This window comes from Pogonomyrmex barbatus, unplaced genomic scaffold, assembly GCF_055798465.1.
Source record: "Pogonomyrmex barbatus isolate J1 unplaced genomic scaffold, ASM5579846v1 scaffold3, whole genome shotgun sequence".
Taxonomy (NCBI): domain Eukaryota; kingdom Metazoa; phylum Arthropoda; class Insecta; order Hymenoptera; family Formicidae; genus Pogonomyrmex; species Pogonomyrmex barbatus.
The window spans coordinates 15,761,709-15,786,825 of NW_028297127.1; the positions used below are offsets into that span (position 1 = coordinate 15,761,709).

The following is a 25,117-nucleotide window of genomic DNA, read 5'->3' on the forward strand; positions in this document are numbered from 1 at the left end:
GTCAGGGCTGGTGCATTCAGCGACGCGCGCTGCTCTTCCTCTATGCACCGTTCGCGTACCTACGACACACATACTCAGTCCTCGTCTCTCGATGCCACGCTGCGTGGTCTAACGGGTGTCGAAAGAATTCATCATCATCATCGTCATCGACCAAATCCTCATCGTTCCTCTTTTAATGTCGATCCACGATTCGTGGACCTTAATTCCGGTGAAAAATATAAACTGAGCGATATTTTTATCACAAGGGCGATATTTCGATGTGTTATTTTGAATAAAAAAAAAATGGAGAAAATAAAGCTTAAATTTATAAATTTATGATATCATATAATATATACAGACTTGTGAAGGAAAGAAAATAAAAAGAGCATTACATAATATTTCCGAAATATCCATATTTCGCGAGGAAACTTTTAACTTTAACGGCTGTAATTATTTAAAAAAAACTCTCGTAGTAATAAATTGGCGGTTGCGAAAAATATATGACAGCTTCGTGAAAAATAGATTTTCCCTGCAACGCGGAGCTCTCGTTAGCGGGGAAAATTTTCCAACATTGTATTTTCTGTCGGCTCATCGATTCGTGAAATCTTATTTTGCAAAACACACACAAAATCACCAGGTCCAATAAATTGCCACTTGTAATTTTCCAGCGCTGATTCGCTAAAAAAAAGTCCTTCCATAACGAATTTGCGCCCGCGGCGTGCTCATCGGAACAGAGTTTGTGAAAAACAAAAGCGCGAATTCCGAACAACCTGTTCGGAATCGGTCGTTCCGTCCGTTTTATCTCGGCGCGTTATTATTTCCCTATCGATCAGTCGACATGTAAAATTTGATGCGCGCTGAAAATTAATTGCGCGTCCGTCGGCTGATTATTTTCCACTCGTGATTGCAGCCACTAGTTGGTAATTAATGCGCCGCTTGTGGGAGATATCGATCGCTCTACAGGGTGTCCCTTCCAAGCGAAGATAGCGCCGATAGGGACTGTTAATTAACCGCTTCGCGTACACGGCAAAAACGATCGATCTACGGGGTGTCTGATCGGTCAAGATCGATTCGCGAACGCGCGCGGCCGATATGAGAGAGATATCCTACGGGCTCGCAATATCTTCGTCGATCGATCGATCGACGCGATCGTCGAACGTTCACCTCGCGATTCGAGTGACCGATGAAACAGGATATTGCGCTCAGGTAAAAACCGCCAAGATGAAGCATTCGTGCCTTTGCAATTATTATCGCCGCGTCACGTGATGTCGATGCACCATCGTGGTATCGTGGTATCGTACATGATGCAAATCGTGCATTCTGCGTCAAAGAGGACTAGTCACATAACGAATGGGTCTTGTGCAGGGGAGTAGTATATTCGTTTCTCGGATCAAAATGTGCGAATCTTCTCGGCTCTTCCGGTTCTTTCGACTTGCGACTGACGACATTAAATACACTCCGCATATGATAATATTACGATTTATAGACAACTATCAAAATGTGCGATTTTTTTTTTTTTCTTAACGGACATACAATCAAATGTCTTTTCTTGCGCATCTCTAATTACAATCTTAATATTCTTCGAAAACTTGGAAAGATAATAGATTTAGTTTTAAGAAAATGCAACAAATATATGTGTTAGATGATCTTAAAAGATCTATATTTTCACGGCAATTTAATTTGAGACCTCGACCTTTTCTGTAATAATTCAGATTGAAAGGAATATGAAATTAAATTAATAAGGCGCTGCTGTGAGATATGCAATGCTTGGAACATTCGATTTATATGTACACTCGGCATATTCTGAATATCCCACGTTCCCAAAACGTTTTTATGGCTTCCTCCGCGCGAGTATCGAATTTCAATGATTCGAGAAGCGTAAAGAGAGTTCCGCTCGGTCGAAACGTTTGGTAAACGCGCGTCTCGTTTCTCGTGGTACAAACATAAAGTTTACGTTTCAACATTCCCCTTGTTTCTTCAAGAGGGTTCAGAGGAAGGGTGGAAATCGAAAGCTCCGTGAACTCTTGAAATTTAACTATAAATCTCTTGAACGCTAAACTGTTGAATCTTAATCTCCTTAAATGCACGAATTTATTTCGGTATTTGATTTAAAGTCGCTCCAAACTCGAAACAAGAGATAAACAGCAGAAAATTTAATTATTCTGGAAAACGTTGTCGCTCACAAGATACATCATGTTTACACGTTTATCTCAGAGATTGCCCACGTACTCGAGAAATCAAATTTAATTTTGATGTTGAAACTTTATAATACTCGAACTATCAGAGTACGTTTATTTTCGAGTAAAGTCTCCGGGGATATGAAAAACGTGTTATCGTCACTAATCTTTTTTTCCTCCGTGGACTGATAGCGTTTTCGTGGCTGATCGCGAGTGCCAAGATCGCGACACGGTGTCATAAGCGGGACACCCGGTAGACGAAGGTAAGCGTCGCCGTGCCAACGTTCCAATAACCACCCTCCCCCCTCCCGAAGAGCGCAAGGACAGTCTACCCCAGTTTTCCTATTGCGACCGCCTACAGCACGTCGTCCTTCACCCCCTCCGCGCCTTGCTCCGCGCGCGCTCGTCACCCTGCCGCCCTCTCCGCGCTCCCCGATCCTGACGACTCCCTCCATCTCCGACACCCGCCGCTCCTATTCTCGTGGGCACACTCTCTTCCGGGCCGATCGGCGTGGAAAATGCCGCGGGAAATCGATCCCGGCCGGACGAAGCGGAAATTCGTGAGGTGTGAGACCGGGGTAAAAGGGTGGACCGAGAAAAGGGCGAGCGAGGGTGATCATCGTCCCTCTTCTTGGTCAAAGACGCAGGAAGAAGTTCTTGGTTTCAAGGAGGAGAGAAAAAGAGGCGTCGAAGCGGTCGACATTGCCTTTCCCTTGGAGACTATAAAAAAAAAGGAGTCTTCGCGGAGACTGGAAAGACGACATGGTGGGTGCCGAGGTGGGTTGAAGAGGAATAAAAAAAGGGTAGAAACGGAGAGACGCGGGCGGGGAGAGCTGGACTCTGTCGAGAAAAAGCGGTCGCGGAGAATCACGGGAGTCGGCGAGCTTTTTCGGTGAGCAAAGAAAACGCGCGCGCGATGACGTCCGGTGACAAAAAAAAAAAAAAAGAGAAAGAGAGAGAAAGTTCGGAGGGTAAGCTCCTCCTCTTCTTCGTCGCGAACGAGGGCGGCGCGAGAGAAATTAAGCGTGCAAAGAGCGGCCGCGGGAGGGTCCGGATGTAGGTCAGTTTCGCGAACGCATTCGGGGATAATTTTAAATCGGTCGCGCGCACCTGAGACTCACGCGGCGCCCCCGATATTGACACCCTCTTGACCGCACTCTCTCGCTCTCGCTATATGACTCAAGAGCGATGTATTATTTCTTATATAAAGATCGTATGACGGTTTTATCGAATTAAGCTGCTTGATCACCGTCATCTAGACATGAATGATCGTCAATGACCGATCAGATATGAATATCTATGCGCGAATTTTAATTAATAGATAATCTTTATCAAGTGTCCAATGTTGCAGTTTCGCAAATCGTGCAATTATAAATCCTCAACTTTCAATTTTCAACTTTCCACGTTCGCCTCGCAGCTCCTCGTTTTACGCTGCCAACTTTCATCCCGCAAATCACAGCCATTGACTTTCAAATCTCAATCTTGTTGTTCGTACCTTACGTTATCGTTAGACTAATCTTAGAATTCGCGTACATCTTTTAACAAGTATCCTGAACAACTCTTTTATATTCAACGCTACTTAATCCAATTAAAATATTAAGTATCGACCAAGTGATAAATTTAGAGATACAATTCGTGCCGAACCAATATTAAATTTTTAACTCTAGAAGTCGCATTTTGCCAATAAAAATAATGCTATTCCGCGGCAAAGACCAGGAAAAATCTCGCAATACATTGAATATAGGACACACTTATCTTTTCTAGAAACAATAGTGGAACGACACTTCAAACTCCTTAATTATGTCAAATTTAACAATGAATCGATTCACCTGAGGAGAGAAATCATATTCTCTTTAGCAATGTGACGCATGAACAAGACGCAACCGTCTGGAATTCGTAGAGCGGACAGATAAAAAAGATAAAGAAAGACCGAGTCGACGAGCGAGCGAGCAAGCTGCGGTGTACGCAGGAGGGTGCGCGCAGACAGGAAGCGAGTCCTTCCTTCCTTGGCGGGCCAATATCCTGAATCACAATGAGCTCGCGCGCTTCCTCGAACCATTAGCTATTTAAATACAAGCGCCGACGGCCATTCTGTTTTCTCCGCCATCGCCGGTAGCGAGCGGCGCGGATGTTCTCCAACAATAATATATCCGAGTATTGGATGTAACCGCGGCATTTAACGATATTTTATAAACAATTATGATAGCGTCAGTTTCATACTTCATATTCGAGTAAATTATATTTATGTATCGATATTACACACTTATGTAATTATTTTTATACAAACTGTTTAAAACAAATCATAATATGGGGTAGCCACAGGTGAGATTGAAGAAGCAAAAAATCTGGGCTATCCGAAGGGCCGCGCGTTAATTATGTTAGGAAAAAAAAGAGGTCCCATCACATTTTACAAAATGAGGCGACAAATGAACGACGTCTATCATCAGAACATTCTCAAGACTGTATCAGGTTAACGACATCATCCGGCGATCTTCAGGGCGTGTCCGGACTCGTTTTCTTTTTTTTTTCCTCCTGCCGTGGTCCGCTAAGAGGAAAAGGGGGATGAGAGAGAAAAAGATGGAGCTAAACCCCGTGCAGTCACTGATTAACCCTACGGTACGACAGACGCTGCTTTTCCCCCGAGAGGCGATCGAAGCGTCTTCATTTCCTGATTAACTCGCCGAGCCGCTCGCAGCTTGTACGTTCCGAGAGAGGAGCGCAGCCGGAAGTAATCCGTCTTTCTCTCCGCATGCTCTCGCGAGAACACCAAGAGAAAGAGAGAGACAGAGAGAGAGAGAGAGAGAGAGAGAGAGAGAGAGAGAGAGAGAGGGAGGTGACGCGAGGGAAGAGAAGCGCGAGGAGAAGAGAAGAATGGCTGACTCGAATTCGCTTCGAGTGATTTAAAGGCTGAAATTATCTTTTCCTCTTCTGCCCTCTATCTCCCCCCTTACCCTCCTCTTCACTTGCTGTTACGCGTCTTATCCTTCTCTGTCTTCTATCGAATTCTTCGCGCCGAGACTATTCCGTCCGCGATTCTGATCGTATGTCTTAATAACACGATAATCGATTCCGCGACTATGTCAGATCGCCGGTGGCATTTTTTTTCTACAAAGTATATAAAAAAAAAAACTAATCAATACACTAAGATAATACAGAAACGTGATACTCTCCATATGTACGTATCCATATTCATAATACGTTACATCAAAAAAATACAAAACGGTAGCAGCGAGCATAAATCATTATATTTTTTAAATTAACTTCAAGGAAAATTTAAAGATAAGTTTAAAGATAATCCGACAATTTTTTTTTTTAATATAACTCTTATTAACGTTATAACTCTTATATAAACTTAACACGTGACGTACATCATTCGTAACGTTCTTTCGATTCATAACATATTATATCACAAATAATATTATACTATATGTCTTAACAGTCTGAGTAACGAGGAAATTGGCTGCGTGAAAAAAAGGATAATTAGAGAAAAATAAAAAGAAAGATAAAATATCCAGTAAACATCGGAGCTTCGTTTCAAAATACAACACGGGCGAACTTGAGCTAATAAACGCCACACTACCTTAACCGTCTGAAATCTCGCGTCGCTGTTATTATGCCGAGCACTTTCGTAACTCGCGCCGGGCGGCAATCCGTAATTTCACTTTATCTGATTACGCGGCCGACTTATCGCTCGAGTACCCCGCGCTCAGGCACGATAAAATAATTTCTGCCGTCCTTCCCCGTCTCCCCCACCCCACCCCCACTCCCGTGCGCGCTTTCTTTTTCGCTACGCGCTGGCACACTTCTTACGCGCGATAACGAATTTTATCTGATAGCGTGTTACATTTCGGCATTACGGCGAATCGAGGGGTGACGACTGTTGACCGAGCCCTGCTAACCGGAGCAGGAAATGCGCGATGACTTTCGCGGAAACTGCCGAGACGACCTCGACTAACGTGAGATTAATCCGCTCTTCTGCATTCTCTCTCTCTCTCTCTCTCTCTCTCTCTCTCTCTCTCTCTCTCTCTCTCTCTCTCTGAAGGTCAAAATTACAAAGAACGCTGCATATATCCAATTAGACGATTTCAAATATGTGCGCCGCCCGAGAGCTTCATTTTTCACTCCCTCCCTGTTTCACTTCATTATGCTTTTTCTTTACATGTTTGTTAAATGTCCTCGGGCTAGCATTAAAAGTAAATTAAGGAAAACGTCAAAATGTAAATTAATAGAAAGTAAGGATAATAATTATTGTGACAAGTATTATCCGAATGATGAAATATGAATTTATAATTCGCTGAAGTTAACTAGTCAACTTGACTAGTAAAAATTTTGAAATGACCTTCAATATCTATGTGAAGAAAGAAAAATACCAAGGAAAGACAGACAAGTCATCAATAAATATTTCAGTACAATAATAAGAAAAAGACTTGACTGTTGAATAGTTTCATACTTTTACTTTCGTTAGATGTCTCATACGCAGGAAAAGGGTTAAGAGTTATCTATACAATATTTTCTCTATAAAAGTTTTTTTCTCCAAAAAGCAAAAGAATAGAACAAAAGACAGCGTCAACTTTCGGAAACGGATAATTTACCTAAATAAACCGTTCTACATAAGTTTAACCGTAACTTTACCTACTCAGATGGCAGTCACAATATAGGAAGCGAAATAGAAATATAAATAAAATTAGTAATATCTATTTAAAAAAATGCTTTATGTAGTGATATCACAAAAATATCACAATTTAAAAGTATTTTTTATACGTATGCTGTTATAACATAATAAAAAATTTGAATCATTGCAGGGAACTTTACGTAAATATTTATTTTTATAAAAAGAACACAATAATTTTTTATAAAATTTTTAATAAACCAATTATGTATGACAATCACAATTTATCTGAACAAATGACTGTTTTTTTTTCTAAAACAAGCATAGTACAATAAAGTACTATGACTCCTTTCCATCTGCTATTTTCTCAAACTTGATCATTGCATCTACTTTTTTGTAAAATACAAATAAAATAACATAATATAACAGGTCAAATATAACAGGTCAGAAACCCTGTCGATCGAAAAAAGAGTGATCATTAAGAAACATTCAAATATAATGTTCAAATGCTTAACATTCTGGAAAATGAATTTTGCAAATTTTTCAAGAAAGAACAGAATACTTCATCATCTTGTAAAATAGAGATTTTCTTTGTATATGATGTATCTTTTAAGGAAGAGTTTATTGTGACGAGAATACAATATAAAAAGAAAAGAATAAGGCATCAATATTTTGGATGGAAAAATATAATAGATGTAAAATATAAGTAATTAGAAATTAGAGATGTGATTGAAAAATATATTTCTGCAATGTTATATAGTTACAAGAAGAATGTAATGATACATTACAATACAATCACATGTTCATTATTCTTCGTATTATAGAATGTTATTAGTTTATTTTATATTCGCAAATAATTTGTGCAATTTAAAATTAATTTTTCTTTAACAAAAATGGGATTAATGACTTTTAAGTTATAAATAATATTATTAAATAATATTATTAAAATAATAATTAAAAATATAAGATTTTTCAGAGAGTAAATTTTATAAGGTATTTTATAGGTATAAATTTTATAGATATAAATAGGCAACAAAATTTTATCTTTATAATCCAATAAATACATTTTATTTTTAAAGTGTTTAATATAAGAAATTAGAAAGGAAGAACATAAATAATGTTTTAAATAATATAAATGATAGAAATTAATAAGTATTTAATCATTTAATGCCAGTTTCAGTAGAAACCAAAACACAATTATTAATTTTTCTCAAAACAGCGAATGATAATATGTACAATAAACAAAGACAATGTTTTTTCGATCACATTCAATATCTAATATTATTTTTTTTCAAATTTCAGTTGTAATAAGAAGTTTAAAGAAAACATAACATATCTAAAAATGTGGTAACAGATTGAAGAGTTTTATTTTTATTTTAAATTGGTTAAAACATATGACCTGAGAAAGACTAAATCTCAAAGGGAGACTCATCATGAGTCCAAATGAGTTATACATAAGCGATACATGAGACTTTAATTTCATTGGGGTTGGGGCAGGTCATGAAGTATTATCTGATTAGGCAAGAGAAAATAAAAAAAGGGAGGGGAAAGAGAGAGAGAGAGAGAGAGAGAGAGAGGGGGGCCTCGCAGAAAGTGATAACGATTGTGGAACCGATTATGCGAAACGGGTCGACGAATATCTCCATTCTGCCGCCGCCGCCACCGTTGTCGTCGTCGTCGTCGTCGCCGCCGTTTCGCGGAACGACCTTCGACGGAGTAGCTTGCGTAATATTTTTATCGGCCGAAATTACGCACTGGCCCGGCGAATGCGTGCGCATCTCGGATCATACGCTCGTACGAGTACGACGATCGAAAGACCGCTAATGAAGTACGAGCGACAGTAGTAAATTCTTTCCACGCCAATCAAAAGCTCGCTACCGGAAATACGAGAAAAAAAAGGCAGAGAGTGGGATAGGGAGAAATAACATTTCAAGACACGTCAACGCTTTGAATAAATAAATGGTCATTTGTCGAAAAGAGTTTAGTTTTCTCGTTTAATTTGGTCTAATTTCAAATGAATGAATAAAAGATACCCTATTTCAAGTCACCGTAACATTAGCCACCTTATCGCGGAAATGACACATTGCTCGTGGACAATCACGAGTTGCGTACGAGTCGCTCTTATATGATAACATGCGAAAATTGTTTCCGTTAGATATAGGTCGAAATAGGCAACGAATATCATAGTTAACGCATAACGAAATTAGCCATATCAGAAATGTAAAAAGTATCATAGTAAACGGTAAGAGGGATAAGTAGCCTCAACTTTTACTCTAATTTATTGTAGAAACTAAAGTAGGTTCAAACTGAACTTTCGATCGGAATCTTGTATCCTAGAGTAAGAAGAACCAGAAAAATTCGTAACATTCGTAACATTAAGATCCGAAATTTCGAATTTTCAGAATTCGAGGAGAAATGCCTTTTCTCTTTTTTTCTTGTTCCTTTTTCTCCCCCCCGAAGAACACCCTACATTAGTATCACAGCCAAGATAGAAAAACCAAATCCTAAAATAACATTCAAAATCCAGAATTCCTTGGATCTTGAAATCTATTTTTGAATAACGACGAAATATAAAAGTCTAGATCGACAAGGTCTGGGCCAATTCAGATCATAATTGACTCACGGTATCGTCTCATGAGGTTCTTCTTGTAAGGCTTAGTGCCGGGCGGCCTGGACCGCGACCTCGTGCCACCGCCACCGCCGTCCTTTGTTTGTTGATTGTTGTCGGAGCAGGAATCGTCGGAGTCCTCGGAGCAGGTCCGATCCTCCCGGTCTTGACCATACTCGGACGCGGTGGCGAAGCATCCCCGCAGCCTCAACGCGGCCGCCTCGTTCCCGTAGTCGTCGACGGGCAGATCCTTGCGCTCCCGCTGATCCTGCTCATCCTTGTCTTCCCTGGTGAGCTCCGCGTAGTCGCCGACGCGTACGCTTAGATCCAGCGGCTGATCCTCGAGCATGATTCCGCAACGCGAAAAAACCGATTCTCTTTCTTTTCTTCCTTCTTCCGTTTCTTCTTCTTTTCTCTCTCTCTCTTTCTCTCTCTCTCTCTCTCTCTCTCTCTCTCTCTCTCTCTCTCTCTCTCTCTCTCTTTCTATCCGAATCCCTTCGGCGTTCGACAGATCCTCCACCACCTCCACCTTCGCACTACCAGGACACTGGGTACGACATTCCGCGTTTCCTTATCGTTTTCCGGTGTCTCGAACGGTGGCACTTTTCCCTCGCGTCAGATTTTACGACATTGCACTTCGCGGGGATTCCTCCCCTCCCCCCCCACACGGACGGCGTTTGAGACGAACCTCGGACCTTCTTCTCTCAAGGAGGTGCTTGTCCTCCCACTCCCGGAAAACGACCGGCGCGGAGTTCGCGTTTCGTCCGTTACACTTCCGGCTTGTACTTATCGTCCGGATTATCTTTGTCGCGCTCGACAGCGAGACAGAAAAGCCGGGAGAGAGAGCGAGGTAAACGACAGGGAAAAAGCACTGTGAAAACAAATGTACGATCTTATCAGTTTTAATATCCAACACACGCTCCAAAAAGTACTATGCAGGCTCCCCACGAGGAGGACCTGGCGCCCGGTATCTTGAAGGTGTATGATCGCGCGAGGAAAACGCGGGGAACGGAGGGATCCAAACTCCGCGGTCTTTTCCGGGATGCCGAGATACGCGCTTCACGATTCCGATGACTCAACGCATTCGCTGTCAGAGCACTCTCACCTCTCTCTCGCGAAACGTTCGAGCCGACGGAGGAGCGATGTCAACCCGGACGATCGACCGCCCGGAGAGGAAAAAAAAAGGCCGTCGGATTTCACGGTCGCGCGCGAGACAAAATCGTTCCACTCGTTCCGCGATAATTCGTCATCGGCACGATCACGCGCGGCGTTTTCACTACTACTGGCCGCCGCGTATACAACGAGATACCACGCGGTATCACTCTGTCCCCGACGATCGCCGTCGTCGCCGTCGTGTCCGTTATCGTCGTCCTCCGGAGGAGGAAAAGACTACACGTAGAGAGGAAAAAAAAATCCCAGAAATGCGGCGGACCCGCGGAGATCGACCTGCCGCTGTGGAGCGTAACCGCGTTCTCCTGCACCGTGGCTACGGTCGCCGGTGGCACACTGACTGACTCGGAACCGGGGTAGCCCGCTAGTCCAGAGTCACTCTCCAGACTCTCACACTCCAACTCCACTCCACTGTTGGACTCGGCGGCTCTCGCTCGCGCACGTCACTCGCGCCGTACCGTATGGCGCTCGGGCTTTTCCGCCGCTCGGCTTCGGACACGCTCGGCCCGCCCGTCCGACGCTCATCAAGAAGAGACCCCAGTCGGCGATGCGGCGCGGCGGCGGTCGCATGTATACGTCGGCGATTACCATTACACATGCGGCCGGCTGCGGCGGTGGCGGCGGTGGCGGCGGCGACGCATCGCGCGGGATATGCGTGAATGCGTAGCCTACCGCAATGTCGGATCCCGTGACGCCCTCCCTGCACAACGGCGTCAACGGCGGCGGCTCGGGACTCCCACTTGCTCTCTCTCTCTCTCTCTCTCTCTCTCTCTCTCTCTCTCTCTCTCTCTCTCTCTCTCTCTCTCTCTCTCTCTCTCTCTCTCTCTCTCTCTCTCTCTCTCTCTCTCTCTCTCTCTCTCTCTCTCCCCCCTCTCTCTCGGCCTCTAATAATAAATGCCCCATCTTCCTCTCTCCTTCTCCTCTCTCCCTTCTCTTTCTCTCTCTTTCTCTTTCCTGTCACGCGTTCACTCGCGCGCTCCTTTTCGGCTCTTCTATCGCGAGGGAAAGCTATTTTTCCGTCTATTGGGATAGGACGCACAAACTCGGCCTGGGTGCTGACGCACCCGTGCGCCTCGCGTGACATTAACCTTCGATCGTCGACGTCGGGAAATATGAGCAGTTTTGGATCTCAAAATAAGCTCGAATAAAACAAGTGAGGCAAATAACGGAAGCGCTTATTATGATCTACGCGATAAACTCGGGGCGTAAAATAATATCGGAATAAAATGGTGAATTGTAGTTGACTATGTATTAACAACAACGTTTGCATATAAAAAATAGATCATACGACACATACGTATACATGTGATGCAAACAAACATGGCTATTATTAAAAACATATATACATAAACATGTATTATTTTATATTGAAATACTTGTCATGAGTTGGGAAAATTTTTATTTTTAAATTAAAATATGATGGAAAAAATGTAGAATCAACAATTTCAAAAGATATGTCAAATTTTTATTCACAATATTTTTATTCATAATTTTTATTCACAATAAATTCCTACAATATTTTTTCGAATAAACTATTACATTGTTGGTATTCATGTAAATCATATAATAATTGCGCTTAATTAAATATTATAGAAATGTGATCTTTTTTATATGCGTAATAAAATCTTGAAATATGTCAGTAAGTCACTGATTTTTTGAAAAGATAGATTAATGTCCATTTCTACTAATGTAAATTAGCTGTAATCTCAGTTTAAAATACATTTTGTATTTTTTCCCAATTTTAAGCGTTAAAAAAAAAGCGAAAAAAAAAAGATAAAAAGTAAATTAAACCGAAATTAAAATTAATCTACATAGAATAGAAGTAGACATTATATCATCCGAAATATCGAACAATTTGGAATTATCAAGATATTCAAAATTAGAAAATTATAAAAATATACTCTAATTAAAAGTGCTGAGGAAAAGCCAGCTCAAAAATTTGTCGAAGAGCCTATTTTCTGCAGTGAGCTATGTATGTCAAGATAGAGAGAAAAAAAAAATTCAAACACAATTGTAAAACACAATTGTGCGCGGTCTATTTTCGTGCGAAACATCTTGTCGCCAGCGGCGAACGTCGCGTCGCACAGGCAGAAAGTCCGCACAGTCCGGCTCTCTCGCGCGCGAGCCCCTGACATTGTTTCCGCCTGTCGCGGGAGAGCGGGGCCCGTCGTAGGAAGAGGAGAGCACGGGAATGCGAATGCGAGAGCGGTGCGCCCCGCGGTATGGGTGAACGTGCGTGGCGAGGTCGCCGGGAGAAGGAACTCTTCCAATCCGGCCGCCGCGCCACGCCATGCCACGCCACGCCGCGCCGCAGCCGCGGTAAACACAAGGTGCTGCAACTGCGCCGCGTACGCAATGGAGATATGCGAGCCGAATTTCGACGCGATGTGATGTTTCGTAATGCCGCTGGCCGGTCGATCGATCGATCGATCGGCCTCTACGTCATCGGCGTGATTACCAACTCGCTTTCGTTCGCCGAAAAAAGCGGCCGAGCGTAGGCGCGAGTCGTTGCGGAAAATAATCCTTTCCCCGCGCGGGGCACGATTAATTTAATTCGTTCAATCGCGAGCGGAATAATTTTAACCCACCCGAGATAGGTCTAATTAAAAAGAATCCAATGTCCCGGATAGCTTCTCTCTGCGAATATCTTCGCCGATGTATATCGCTTCATTCATATTCCACTCGAAATCGCGATGTCCAATGAAGCCCGTGAATTTTTGCGCACGATGTCACTCTTCGTTCATTTGGACGATAATTCTTCTTCGTCAAATTTTTAAATTTGCCTTTTCACAAGGAGATCTTTCATTCTCGATTGATTCTCGATTTGATCGATAATTATACGAAAGCGTCCCGGCATACAGCGGCATTCTCCCGGCCGCCGCGCGATTTCCCGCGGAGCGAATTTTTACGCGACGACGATAGTATATAAATCGTTCCGATTATCGGCGGCTTCTTATCGGTCAACCATCTCTCGTTCGCCAACGACACCAAGGCCTCGTGCACTCACATGCGTGCGTATGTACAAGGACCCGGCGGGCCTAGAGTGAGCGAGCGAGCGAGCGAGCGAGCGAGCGAGCGAGCGAGCGAACGGGCGACCGAGCGAAGAGGAGCAAACGCGATATTACTGCGTCGGTGTTCGATAGATCGCGATAGATCGCGAATTATTGGCCTGACGAAGTCAGGCTCCATCGCCGCGGGCACAGCCAGAGGACAACGAGGCGAGCGGCCGCTTCCCAGAACACATCGCGTCATTCTCAAAAGGATTTCCTTGACAAGAACGCTGCTCTCCGTCGAGATGCCGTCTATGCCGACGTCGCGCGACAACCAAACAAGTTCTCGTCGAAATCACAATCCTGCTTTCAGGAAAAAAAAAGAAGAAAAATGCGCGAGCGGACGAATGAAACATTGAAACGTAGATGTCTGGACCGGAGATTGAATATTAGAGATGAAATCGTATTCGACAATTAAATGAAAGTAAACGAGTCTAATATTCGAGAAAAGTCGATAATCTAAATAACTGTGTCGAAGAACATCAAGAACGACAATCAAGAATAAAATTATAATCAATATAATGTTTTGGTACATTCAGAAAAAAAAGAAAAAAAAAGAAGAAAAGAAAAAAGAAGAAAAAAAAATAGAAAAGAAAAAAAATGCTGTTGAATCAACAGCATTAGTCTAATTGGAAATAATTTTGTTAATTTAATGACATTATTACTGAAACAAAGATCTTGAAAATAATCAATCAAATAGAGAAAATGGCAAATGCCATTATTTTTTTATATCCATATTTTTATTATAATTAATTTTGCCCAATTCAAAATAACTTCTAAATTTGCGTTTCATCTTTAAACATCTTTTACTACTTCATAATGAATCGATCAGGATTTAAGGACTAGATTGTCTCCCAGAGAAAGTGATCGATAAGAATAAGTATCCGTGGCAACAAAGAGTGTTAATAGAGCGATTAATTTCTTAAATAAAAATCCAATTTCAATCGCACACACTGTTACTACAAATAAATTAAGTATTATGCATTATTGGATGAAGGATCAAAAATTGATTTTAAAAATTAACTTAACATAATTGGCATATAATCTAGAAAAGTTTGCTACCATACCATAGATTGCACGTTGACATTTTTCACACAAATTTCACAAAAATTATCATTTTTAGTCGTTAAATGACTAAAAGACTTAAAAGATCACATATAATTGAATAATAATAAGTACATGTTATGATACAATAAATATATATTTTATATAGATAAATTATTACATACTAAATGTAAATTCTATATAACATTATCAACAAAGAACGAGAGAGAGAGAGAGAGAGAGAGAGAGAGAGAGAGAGAGCGAGAGAGAATACGTGTTAGTTTCTTTGTGATTAAATTATTTAATGTTCATTCACGTAGGAAATGATACAATGTTTCATCTGAAGTCTGATCGTTTCGCGTAAAAGAGAAAGAATTCTGTTTCTTGACGAAGAAAAAGAGAGAAAGAGAGAGAGAGAGAGAGAACAAATGATATTTTCTTACATATACGCGTGTCGGCGATCGTGCCGTCACGGCGTTTTCCTTAGAGGATGAACTCATCGATCGAGCCGTGTCGTACCGGACACGACAAATAGCCTGAAAGTTTTATCGCGGTTTGCACAACGTGGCGCGATGCAACGCATGCGTTAAATGCCACATCCACGCGAAAGCCCGTGACGAATCGCTTTTAAGGATCGATCGATCGGACTAACATCCGATCGAAGAGGCGACGTTGTCGTAATCGTTTCGACATTTTTTAATTCGACACGCCGTACGTCTTAAAAGTCCGATATTCAATTAGTCATATAACAATTAGAAAAATCTTGCCTCATATAAAGTAAATCATATTAGGAAAGTCCTTTGGTATTCTTTTCAACGTTTTCAATATTAAGTATCCAAGGCTCGAAAATTAAAATTAAAATTAAAATTTTATAAGAAAAAAAAAATTATAAATTTTTGCAATTTTATAACCGAATTATTATAAGCGAAGTCTCAAAAGCGTGATATATTTGCGGTGGCTTTTCGCAACACAAAGCGAAGCCTCGCGCCAGAATGGCGTCTGCGTTAAAGGGTTCCGTGCACATGTAGAAACTGACATTAATATCCTCGATTTGTCGTTCCACTGCAACAGGATAGAGCCACACCACGTCGACGGGGGACCGGCACCGAGAGTTATTTTAGCGCAAAAACGGCCAACGCTGGCGGCCCGGGAGAGAAAACCTCGTAACTCTCGCCGATCTCGAAACAACGTCCGATCCAGGAAAACCGCGATTTCTAATCCGTTATTAGATCCGTTACGACGTATCCATCACTAACGATCCATCCAACAATGGATCATGACTCTCCCTTACAGTTTTAATCAATTTTTTTTATATCTAAGTTTCTATTCAAAACAATGCATCAAATTACATACACAAATTACACTCAAAGGTAAAATTCGATAAAATTCGGAGCAACTTTTTCGAAATGTGTCATATTCACCAATAGTATGCTCGGCTTTAATAAAACACCGCGGAAGAATGGTCGCATTTATTTTTCGCCGGCTAATTCGGTAATATATGACCGAGTGACCCAGAAACGATGGTATCTCCATCAATCTCAAGCACATCCAAGAAGAGATAATATCACTGTCAATTACGACAAAGGACATGTCGGTTTCTGTCCGTTAAAAGACTTTGTCGGTCCAACTTAATTCTTTCCGGTCAATTAGTAGAAGGTGTATCTCACACCATATTCTTCGCAAAAGCGGTGCGCAACAGGTGCACTATCTGTTCATAAACACTCTTCTTTGAAATCTTTTTCGTAAACGTAATTACGTAATTGCTTATAATATAAACAAGTCGCTAATTTTTTTTTTTTAAATCAACATCTATCACGGTTAATAATATATAATTGCCAAAGTTGGAGTTGATCTTTTGATCCACACAAGAAGTATTTTTTTTTGCTTTTTTCTTCCCAGAGACTGGGAAAAGTTGTAACTATTGAAGAGATACAAATTCTAATTATCTTATTTCATTTTTTTTTTCATTTTTTCACTATCTTGTTATCCACGCTTATTTTCTACATTGCAATTATTTATTTATTTATTCATTTAATTGCTTATTTTTATTTATTAATCTATTTATTTATCAATAATCTCCCAGTGGTCAAGTAAAGATAATTACACGGATTACAAACGGAGCCGCGTACGTGTGTAACGCATCCGCTAATTATTTATCGCAATCGTGGTAGTAGCTGGTAACCACTTGCCGTTCAATTTTCTGCATGTAAACGTCACGTTCTCTTTCTTCGACTTTCTACGTCGAGCGCCGTCAACCTTTCCAATTGTCATCTCTTTGTCTCGCTCACCGATATCGAAGCGACGAGCTTCCTCATAATATGTTCACTGTTTTCGAATCGCGGACAGTTTTCATTATTTACAATTATTTTCATTTATTCTTGGAAATAGCATCGTTTCCTAGGTCATCAGGATACTGCGAAATAAGAGAGAAAAACAATTTTTAATTTTATAATACAAAATTTTCCTTAAGCTTTCATTTTTTTTCATAGCTTGTCACATAATTTCTCTCGATCTTATTAAAGTTATTTTTTTCTTATGTCAGAAAGTATGCCGCGTTAAAATTCAGCCTTACGGGAATGTCCTACGAAGCGCGGTATGACGTCGCGTGAAATTTTCAGAAAATCGTGGGCTTTCATAGACGTGAGATGGTAAATTGCACATGGCAGTGGAGAAAGATTTGATACATTAGCTAACGATGCCGCGAAACAGTGCGCGTGCACCGCCGAAGAAAGTGCATCCCGTCTCGTTCTCTTCTCGTCAACCCGCGCCTGCACCGCCTGATCCCAGTAATTAATATCTGGTTTGGCGATTCGATTAAATGGCTTATTACCAGAAAGAATTAACACGAAACACCAACATGCACCTCCTCATAATTGCAGCCACTCTCGCCACACGAGAGAGAATGTAGTTCGAAAAAAAAAAATCTCACTTACGTTGCGACGTAATTTTTCTCTTCTACTGTACTTCGAAACAAATCCGGTCAAAGATCGACAATCGATTACGCGAAATTAATTATTATCGGTATATATATTTGAGAAAAAATAATTAAAAAGTGATTTCAAAAATTTCAAGTTTATCAAAATGTTAAACTTACATCAACTTACATAGGTGCTTACTTTATTAGATATAAAGCAAAATCACACTGCTTTTAATTTAAATTAAAGAGAAAACTTGACTATTCAATCCCAGATTATTCAAATTTTGGAGTTAATTAATCCTAAATATATAGACTATGTATCAAATGTCGCAATTCCGATTAATATTAATTAGATAATATAGTTTAATTAATCTATATCTATTAATATAGTTTAATATAGTTTAATTAATCTATATCTATTAATATATTAATATTATACAGAAAATGTTATATTTTTTTATATCGATGGGTAAAATGGTGGATAATCACTCATTATAATTAAAAATTAACAGAGATCGAAAATGATGCACTGAGAGTTATTTAGTTTCTCTAAATATTGCGTGATTCGTTAATCTCGTCGGCATGGAAGCGCCTTTAAATTTTCACGATTCTTGCGGGAAGGTGAAAAGAGAGGAGGAAGAGATATTAACCGGTGATTCAGGCCGAGACTAACGCGCACTTTTCCTCGACACGTTTCTCCCCGACGCGGATGATTTCCTCTTCTACGAGTCCTTTTTCTACCTCTCGTCACATTCAATGATTCAGAGCAAAAGGGTAAGTTAAAGATTTCTCGTTATAGATCGTTAAAAGTCTTTAAACACTTCCACAACGATCTCTGCTGTAAATATCGATACCGAGGGAACACAGAGACGAAACATAAAAACAACTTGCAATTTCCCGTAGAATAATTCCGCGCAGAATTTTTCCATACGCGTTAATCGCTTTAAGCGGGTCAATTTTATTAGTCATCCCGATGAAAATTCTCGACTAAAAATCCAATTATTGGCCCGAATATCGATTCGAGTTTCTCGTTAAATTTAAGCATCTCGAGATTAGCATCGGAAGCAGAAGCGACGGACGAGCCCGGAGGTGCCAGAAACCGTGAAGGGGCCTCCTCTCGCGATCGAGACTCGTCAAGGACACGAGGGTGCGGAGCGGAGGCGCGCGCGCAAGTGCGCGCCGCTCGCCTCGTTTTCCTCCTCGCCGCCGCGAAAATCGCCCGGGCCGAGCGAGAAGAAAGAAAAGTTGCGGCGAAATCGCCGTCCGCGTTCCACATAACAACAGCCGGAAAATTCCCCTGTGCCGTCGTCGCTCTGGCTCCTTATATAAAGAAACATTGTTGTATCATATATGAAAATGCTTACGAGCTTACGGCTCTTTTTCCATCCCACACGATACAGGAGAATACATAAGGACCATTTCCTCCGGGCGCAAATGTAAAATTATATTAGGATAAGATTTGACGTTTCAACGAACGAGTAAATCAATATGTACGTGATAAGTCGCAGTCGCGTGATATAGCCGATCGCAAGATGTACTTTTCTCTTACGAGAGCGTGCTCCTCACGTGAGTGAGTTCTCACAATTCAGATGTAATTAAAGCAGCCACATCTATCATCGTCACCGTCCTTCGTCGACGCGCGACGATCGTCGCAGGAATCCGGGAGTCCTCGGCGCTGCTTGCACAGGTAGGACCCTCTAGCCCTGCGAAGCGTGGCGCGTGTTCGACGAGCAGTTACGAGGAGGTGCCAGAAACCGTGAAGCAGTCTTCTCCCTCTTTCTTCCTCCCCTTCCTCCACCCCCCGAGCATGCGACTTTCCAAGGACACACGTCGAAGAAGAAGAAGAAGAAGAAGAAGAAGAAGAGGAGGAGGAAGAGGAGGAGGAGGAGGAGTAGGAGTAGGAGGAGGAGGAGGAGGAAGATGCAACGACGGAGAAGGAGGGGGAAATGCGGGAGAAGGAGGAAGGGTAGAACAGCGAAGTAAGAGAAGAAGAAGAAGAAGAATCCCCTCGCGCGGCTCACGTCCGCGAGAACCGGAAAGATTCCCTCGATCCGCTACGAACGGCTTCCAAGGTCCGCGATCCGTATTCCAGTGAGACCAACATACACGCAAATGTGCGCCGCATTCACGCACGCACGCACGCACGCACGCACGCACGCACGCACGCACGCACGCACGCATGCACGCACGCCTCGACGCACGTCCGGCCGCGAGGTTATTGTTTAAAACGTTCCCCTTTATTGTGTCTACAATGTACTCGGTCGCACGCGGCCGGAACGACCGAAGGGCCTCCTCCTCCTCCTCCACCTTCTTCTCTTCTTCTATGTCCTCCTCTTTCTTAGTGCATGTTGCTAAATATGCCTTTTGCAATTCTTTCGCTCGGTTACGCCGCGCTCCTCCGTTCTCGTCTTCGGTCGGTTGATTAGCGGTCAGGATCGACCATGTCATCGCGCGAAATCTACCTCTAGAGAAAGCATTATATGTCTTAGTCTTCATGCGGCCGTTTGAAGTTAGCTGCGAATTTTCTCAAGCTAAAATCGATTTCCTTGTCAATTTGCAAATTTGCTAGTCTTAAGATCGAAATCTACATTTTTAATTTAAATTAAAATACTAGCCCGACATTGTTATTATTGTTCTCTGTTGTTGTTATCGCTTAGTTTATATCGGCTTATTGTTATAGGTATCTAAGCTTAAACACATTTTCATAGTTAATTCTTTTAATTAACAGTTAAGACAAATACGTTTTTCAACACAAGGAATTTTTCCTTGAAAAAAAAAAATAGCGAAAGCGTTTATTTATATTATAAGCTTGTCACCTTAAATTATAAACAAAATATTTTAAATAACAGTAGTATTTAGTACGTAATATTGTAGAATATGATACACGAGTTGTTTCTTCGACAAAAAGATACTTTTCATTAAATCAATTTATTCAAAATTAAACATAATTCTCTTTAAGAAATAAATGTAGAATCAAATAATCTTTCATATCAGATTATAATATTTCAAAAATTCTCACTAATTAAGACTCATTCATTTTCTCAAATGAGTGAAATACTCCAAAAAAGCATATTATACAATAATAATAATAATAATCGCGTACCTCTCTTTATAAATTATATACATAATTATATTTTTACTTTATTTCACGTGCCTTTAATTTATTAACAAAGACAAAGAGAAAATTCGGTTACTTTCATTTCTCTCTCGCAAATAATCCTTAACCACCGTTACTGCATTAATTAATTTAGGAGCGTAATACACGAAGGTATTTCTCGATCGAATTTTATCGCGCGTGTCGCCGCGTTTTCGTATCGAAGTCATCGATCTCGATCGGCTTTCTCGCTTCTCTGCGAAACTCCTTTTCGGCGCGCGTCCGATCGTTGCGGAACACAACGCGGATACCGTCGAAACACGTTTATTGTGTCTACCACAGAAAGAGTTAGCCGCATTGACTGTACACGCGACTTGGCACAGCTCCATCGACATGCACAACCGCAATCCGGTACGCAACATGGTTGCACTTTCGTTCTCCCTATTCGCCGGCGAGAGATGTCGAATCGTTATGAGATGGCTCGAAGCGAGCGGCGGATTATCGAATCGCGCGGATAAAAGTGAGGCGAGAGCGGGTTTCCTCACTTCGAAAAACAAATCGGTGCGAGGATTTCGCGCTCGCCATTTGGATGCCAGTGGAAAGTTCTCGGGGATTGCGCTCCTCTTGTTTTTCAAGATTTCAATAGACTCAACAGAAACGTCTCTCTCTCTCTTTCTCTCTCTTCCGATAAGCACAAAAAATGCTGGGAACTTTCCGTCGCGCGCGATATTTAATTGACTGTTTAAATCGGTTCCGGCAGTCGAATGTTACCGTTTCTCATTCCCCTCGCTTGGATTTCATATAAGCACATTTTCGCGACGGAGTGTTAGGCGTTTCGTGTGTAAAAGCTTAACTTTCATTTATTTGTCGCGATCGATATGGTCCATGGGTAGCTTTATTAGAAGCTACCGTGTAACAAAACCGTAAAGCCGCAATCCTCGGGCTCGGAGATTTTCAGGGGAAGACGTCACGCGAGTAACGAATACACTAATTCTAACATTCCCGACAAGGAATCCGTCGTCTCTCCTCGAGAAACGTACGTCGTGCGGAGAGTCGCGCGCTTGCCCAAAGATCGTGTCGTATCTCCTTTTTCTCGAAGAGGGGCGGGAGGGGGGAGGGAGGGGAGGGGGAGGGCAGGGGACGCGAGGAGACACGCGCACAGACGCGCACATGGAGATTCGTATGCGGACACGCATACGGATGCATCGCGGCCACGTGTGTCCATGTGCGAAGCTAGCAGCGGCTTGCATGTAACGCGTCTCGGCCGGCGACTTGGAAAGGGGAAGTAGCATCGACGAGCGCGAGGATGAGGAGAAAGGACGTGGAGGAGGAGGAGGAGGAGGAGAAAGAGAAGAAGAAGGATGAAAGAAGGGTGGACGAAGAAGCTGGACAGAGCGGGAGACGCGGGAGGGGGGGAGGCCGCGGGAAGGGAGGGAAGAGGCAGGACGCGGACAGAGACGGACGGACGGGAGGTGCAGCGAACTCTCCCAAGGCCTGCGTACCCCCACCGAGCGTGCAACTGCAACTGCAACTCTCGCGAGCCGCCGCGAATCAAGCCGGGAGAGATAGCTCTAGACCTGGCGCAACACGCGAGTAAGGATACACACCGAGCGGACAAAGAGAGGCGACCCGGCGAGCCCGGAAAGGATCGGCGTGGCGAGAAGGAAACCGGCCGGAGTGGAATGGAGTAGAGTAGAGTAGAGCGGAGCGAAGTTTATTAGCACGCTCTGGGGCGCTATGAAAAGGAAAGTAGAGAATAAAGAGAAGGCGAAAATTCATCGGCGAGGATCGTTGGAGATTTCTCGTCTCCGATTCGAAAATAGCTTGGAAGGGCTTATTTCCATTCGTCAGCGCCGCATCGAGATGCCGCGAGAAATGTTATAATCCTTTGATATTATATCGTAGTAAAATGAACAAATGTTTAGCTACGTCGAGTTGCTATCGTGTTTAAAAACAAAAAGATCGGCCAGCGGTCGTAAAAATGTCGAGAAGAAATTATTTTCGAAACTTCGCCGTATAATTTTATACGGCATAGAATCCGAAGAGTTTGGACAGTACTTTTATTTTCCGAGATCCGTGAGTCTCTCTCTCTCTCTCTCTTCCTCGTACACTTTCGAGACTTATGCGAAACGAATGAATCCGTTCGAACTTAGGCTTGAGGAAAATTTACATTGTTGCTCGCGCTTCGAATAACGAAGTTTCCGACCAGCAATTCTGTCGAAAATTCATGTAGCGCGGTCATTACTCCGCTGACCTACCGCACGTCCGCCTCCGCTATTATTTTCGTCCAACTGTCTTTTAACTATTTGCGTCATCGATGTTTCAAAGTCCAAGGCGACCGAAAACACTCGTCAGGAAGTCGCAAACGTTGACGCCATGCAACAGGCTCGCATGTCAAGATGAATATTTTTTCGAATAAGAACGGTACGATAAAACAATTTATTACGCCATGTCTTCAGTCATCTGATAAGATAGGCTCTTTCAGAATGACAATTGCAGAGTGTATTCAATAATAGTAAAAGATAACTAAAGAATCAATCTATTTTCAAAAGATAAAATAAAATATACAGTGTTAACAACGATAACAACAAATTGTGGAGATCTCGAGATATTTCCTCTTGTCACGAAGAAAAAGAGAAATGCTTAAAGAAAAATAAAAAAAACATACGCGGAAGGAAAGAGAGTTTCGCTGAAGTATCTAATTTAAGTTTAAGTAAAAATAGAAATGATTTTATTGGGCTGTCAAAATAATTATGTAGGATGCTCAAGTTGGTTACTAGATTATCTAAAATTTCTGTACTATTGACATCATGCTTAAACATTCTATAATTATTTAATGGTCCAATAGAATTATTTAAATTTATATCTACTGAAATTTTTAGATACTTTAGCGAAGCTACTTTATACAGAGATACTTGGCAGAACACTCTTCGTGATAGACAGAGAAGATAAGTCCATCCCTCGTCTAAAAGCAAAAGTATGCTTCATGTGTCACATGGCAATCGTATTTGAGGGCACGCATATACGGGGACGCGATTAAAAGTGAATCAGGTTTTTATTTCCTGCTTCGAGCTCCCATTACCTCAGCTCGGCGTCCAACCGACTCGCGCAAACGCAAATTATTATTTATCCGCAGACAGATATGTGTGTGTGTGTGTGTGTATGTGTGTGTATGGCGCGATACATCGATATGGCGATAGGGGCATGCTGCTGCCTCGTCCGCAAGCAAAGCCGATTATCTGTGCCGGGTTCTGGGTCGATTGTTAACCGCGAATACGAGCAATATCATATCCGCGTATCGCACGATTATTATAGGAAATTCGGTTGCAATATTATAAACATCTCGACCACGAGAGATTCGATAAACAATTGAATATCGCGATCATTTTCATTGAAATTTGCATTCTGCAAATTTGCATTCTGCAATCAATGTCTTTCGAGATGTACACTGTTTGAATTTGAAACCGTCATATGCGTATGCCAATTTGAATGTCAAGATACGTATTGCGGTATCGATAAAACCTACGCGAAAATTTTTGTAATTTTTCTTATTAAATTTATTAACTTGACATTATTTTAATTATCTGAACATCGTTGCGAACATTTTTCCATTCTCCCTATTGCTGCTTTTCGCATATTGGAGTTATTTGCATGGGAAGCATTAGAATGACAATACAATACAATCTATATCAATAATTCTTTCTTATCGTTTAATTTTATTGCATTAATTTAAATTCATTAATTTCCATCATCTGCCGCGAAAAGCGCAGACACACATTTATTCATTATTAATCACGCTTTCATTGTTATTCTATACGTTAATCATACATCAAAACATCTAGTAAACAAACGAAACAAAAACTACGGAAAATTTACTATTAAAATTTATTTTATATTAAATATAATATTACTTAAATATAATTATTTAAAACTTATATATAGTATATGTAAGTTTTATATATTTTATATATATATATATAAAGTTTATTTATATACATTTAATATTTCATTTATATATTTTTAATTGTATCATTGACCAATCTTAATTATTTAAAGCTGAGATAATGAGAGAATTTTTTCTCACATCTCCCATCGCTCCTCGCCTCATTAAAGCCGACCTGAAGTAGCACACCGGCGATCGCGAGGTGGCGGCGGATCTATGCGGATCGCGCGGATCGAAAGTGAGATCGAGATCGCGCTCGCCGCGCGTATCGGTCTGCCGATTCTCGCGTGCGTCGCGTGCATATGTGTATACGCGTGTGCGTTTCCTCCGCTTAAGGAGATAGTGCTGAGTAGATACGCGGTCCAGCCGCGCGAAACTACCTCCTCCTCCTCTTCCTCCTCCTCCTCCTCCTGCTCCTCTGTCGTCCCTCTGTCGACGTTTCGGGGGCTTGCGAGCCGCGGTGTACCGCAGCTACACACGTGTATAGTACACATACACATACACGTATCCATACACATAGACACGC

The 25,117-nt window shown here is 41.7% G+C and overlaps 1 protein-coding gene across 10 annotated transcripts in view; it reads right to left on the reverse strand.

Annotated features, from left to right (window-relative positions):
- The window catches only part of Eip74EF (Ecdysone-induced protein E74), a 187,810-nt gene that overhangs the window by 48,752 nt on the left and 113,941 nt on the right, over positions 1-25,117 (reverse strand). Inside the window, exon 1 of one of the 10 annotated variants that reach the window (XM_089079950.1) lies at positions 9,389-11,060. The exons of the other annotated variants lie outside the window; for them this stretch is intronic. Within the exon in view, the coding sequence (XP_088936076.1) occupies positions 9,389-9,722 (334 nt within the window). The 5' untranslated portion in view covers positions 9,723-11,060. Of the gene's footprint in view, positions 1-9,388; positions 11,061-25,117 lie in introns of those variants that run through there. 10 annotated transcript variants of the gene reach the window in all.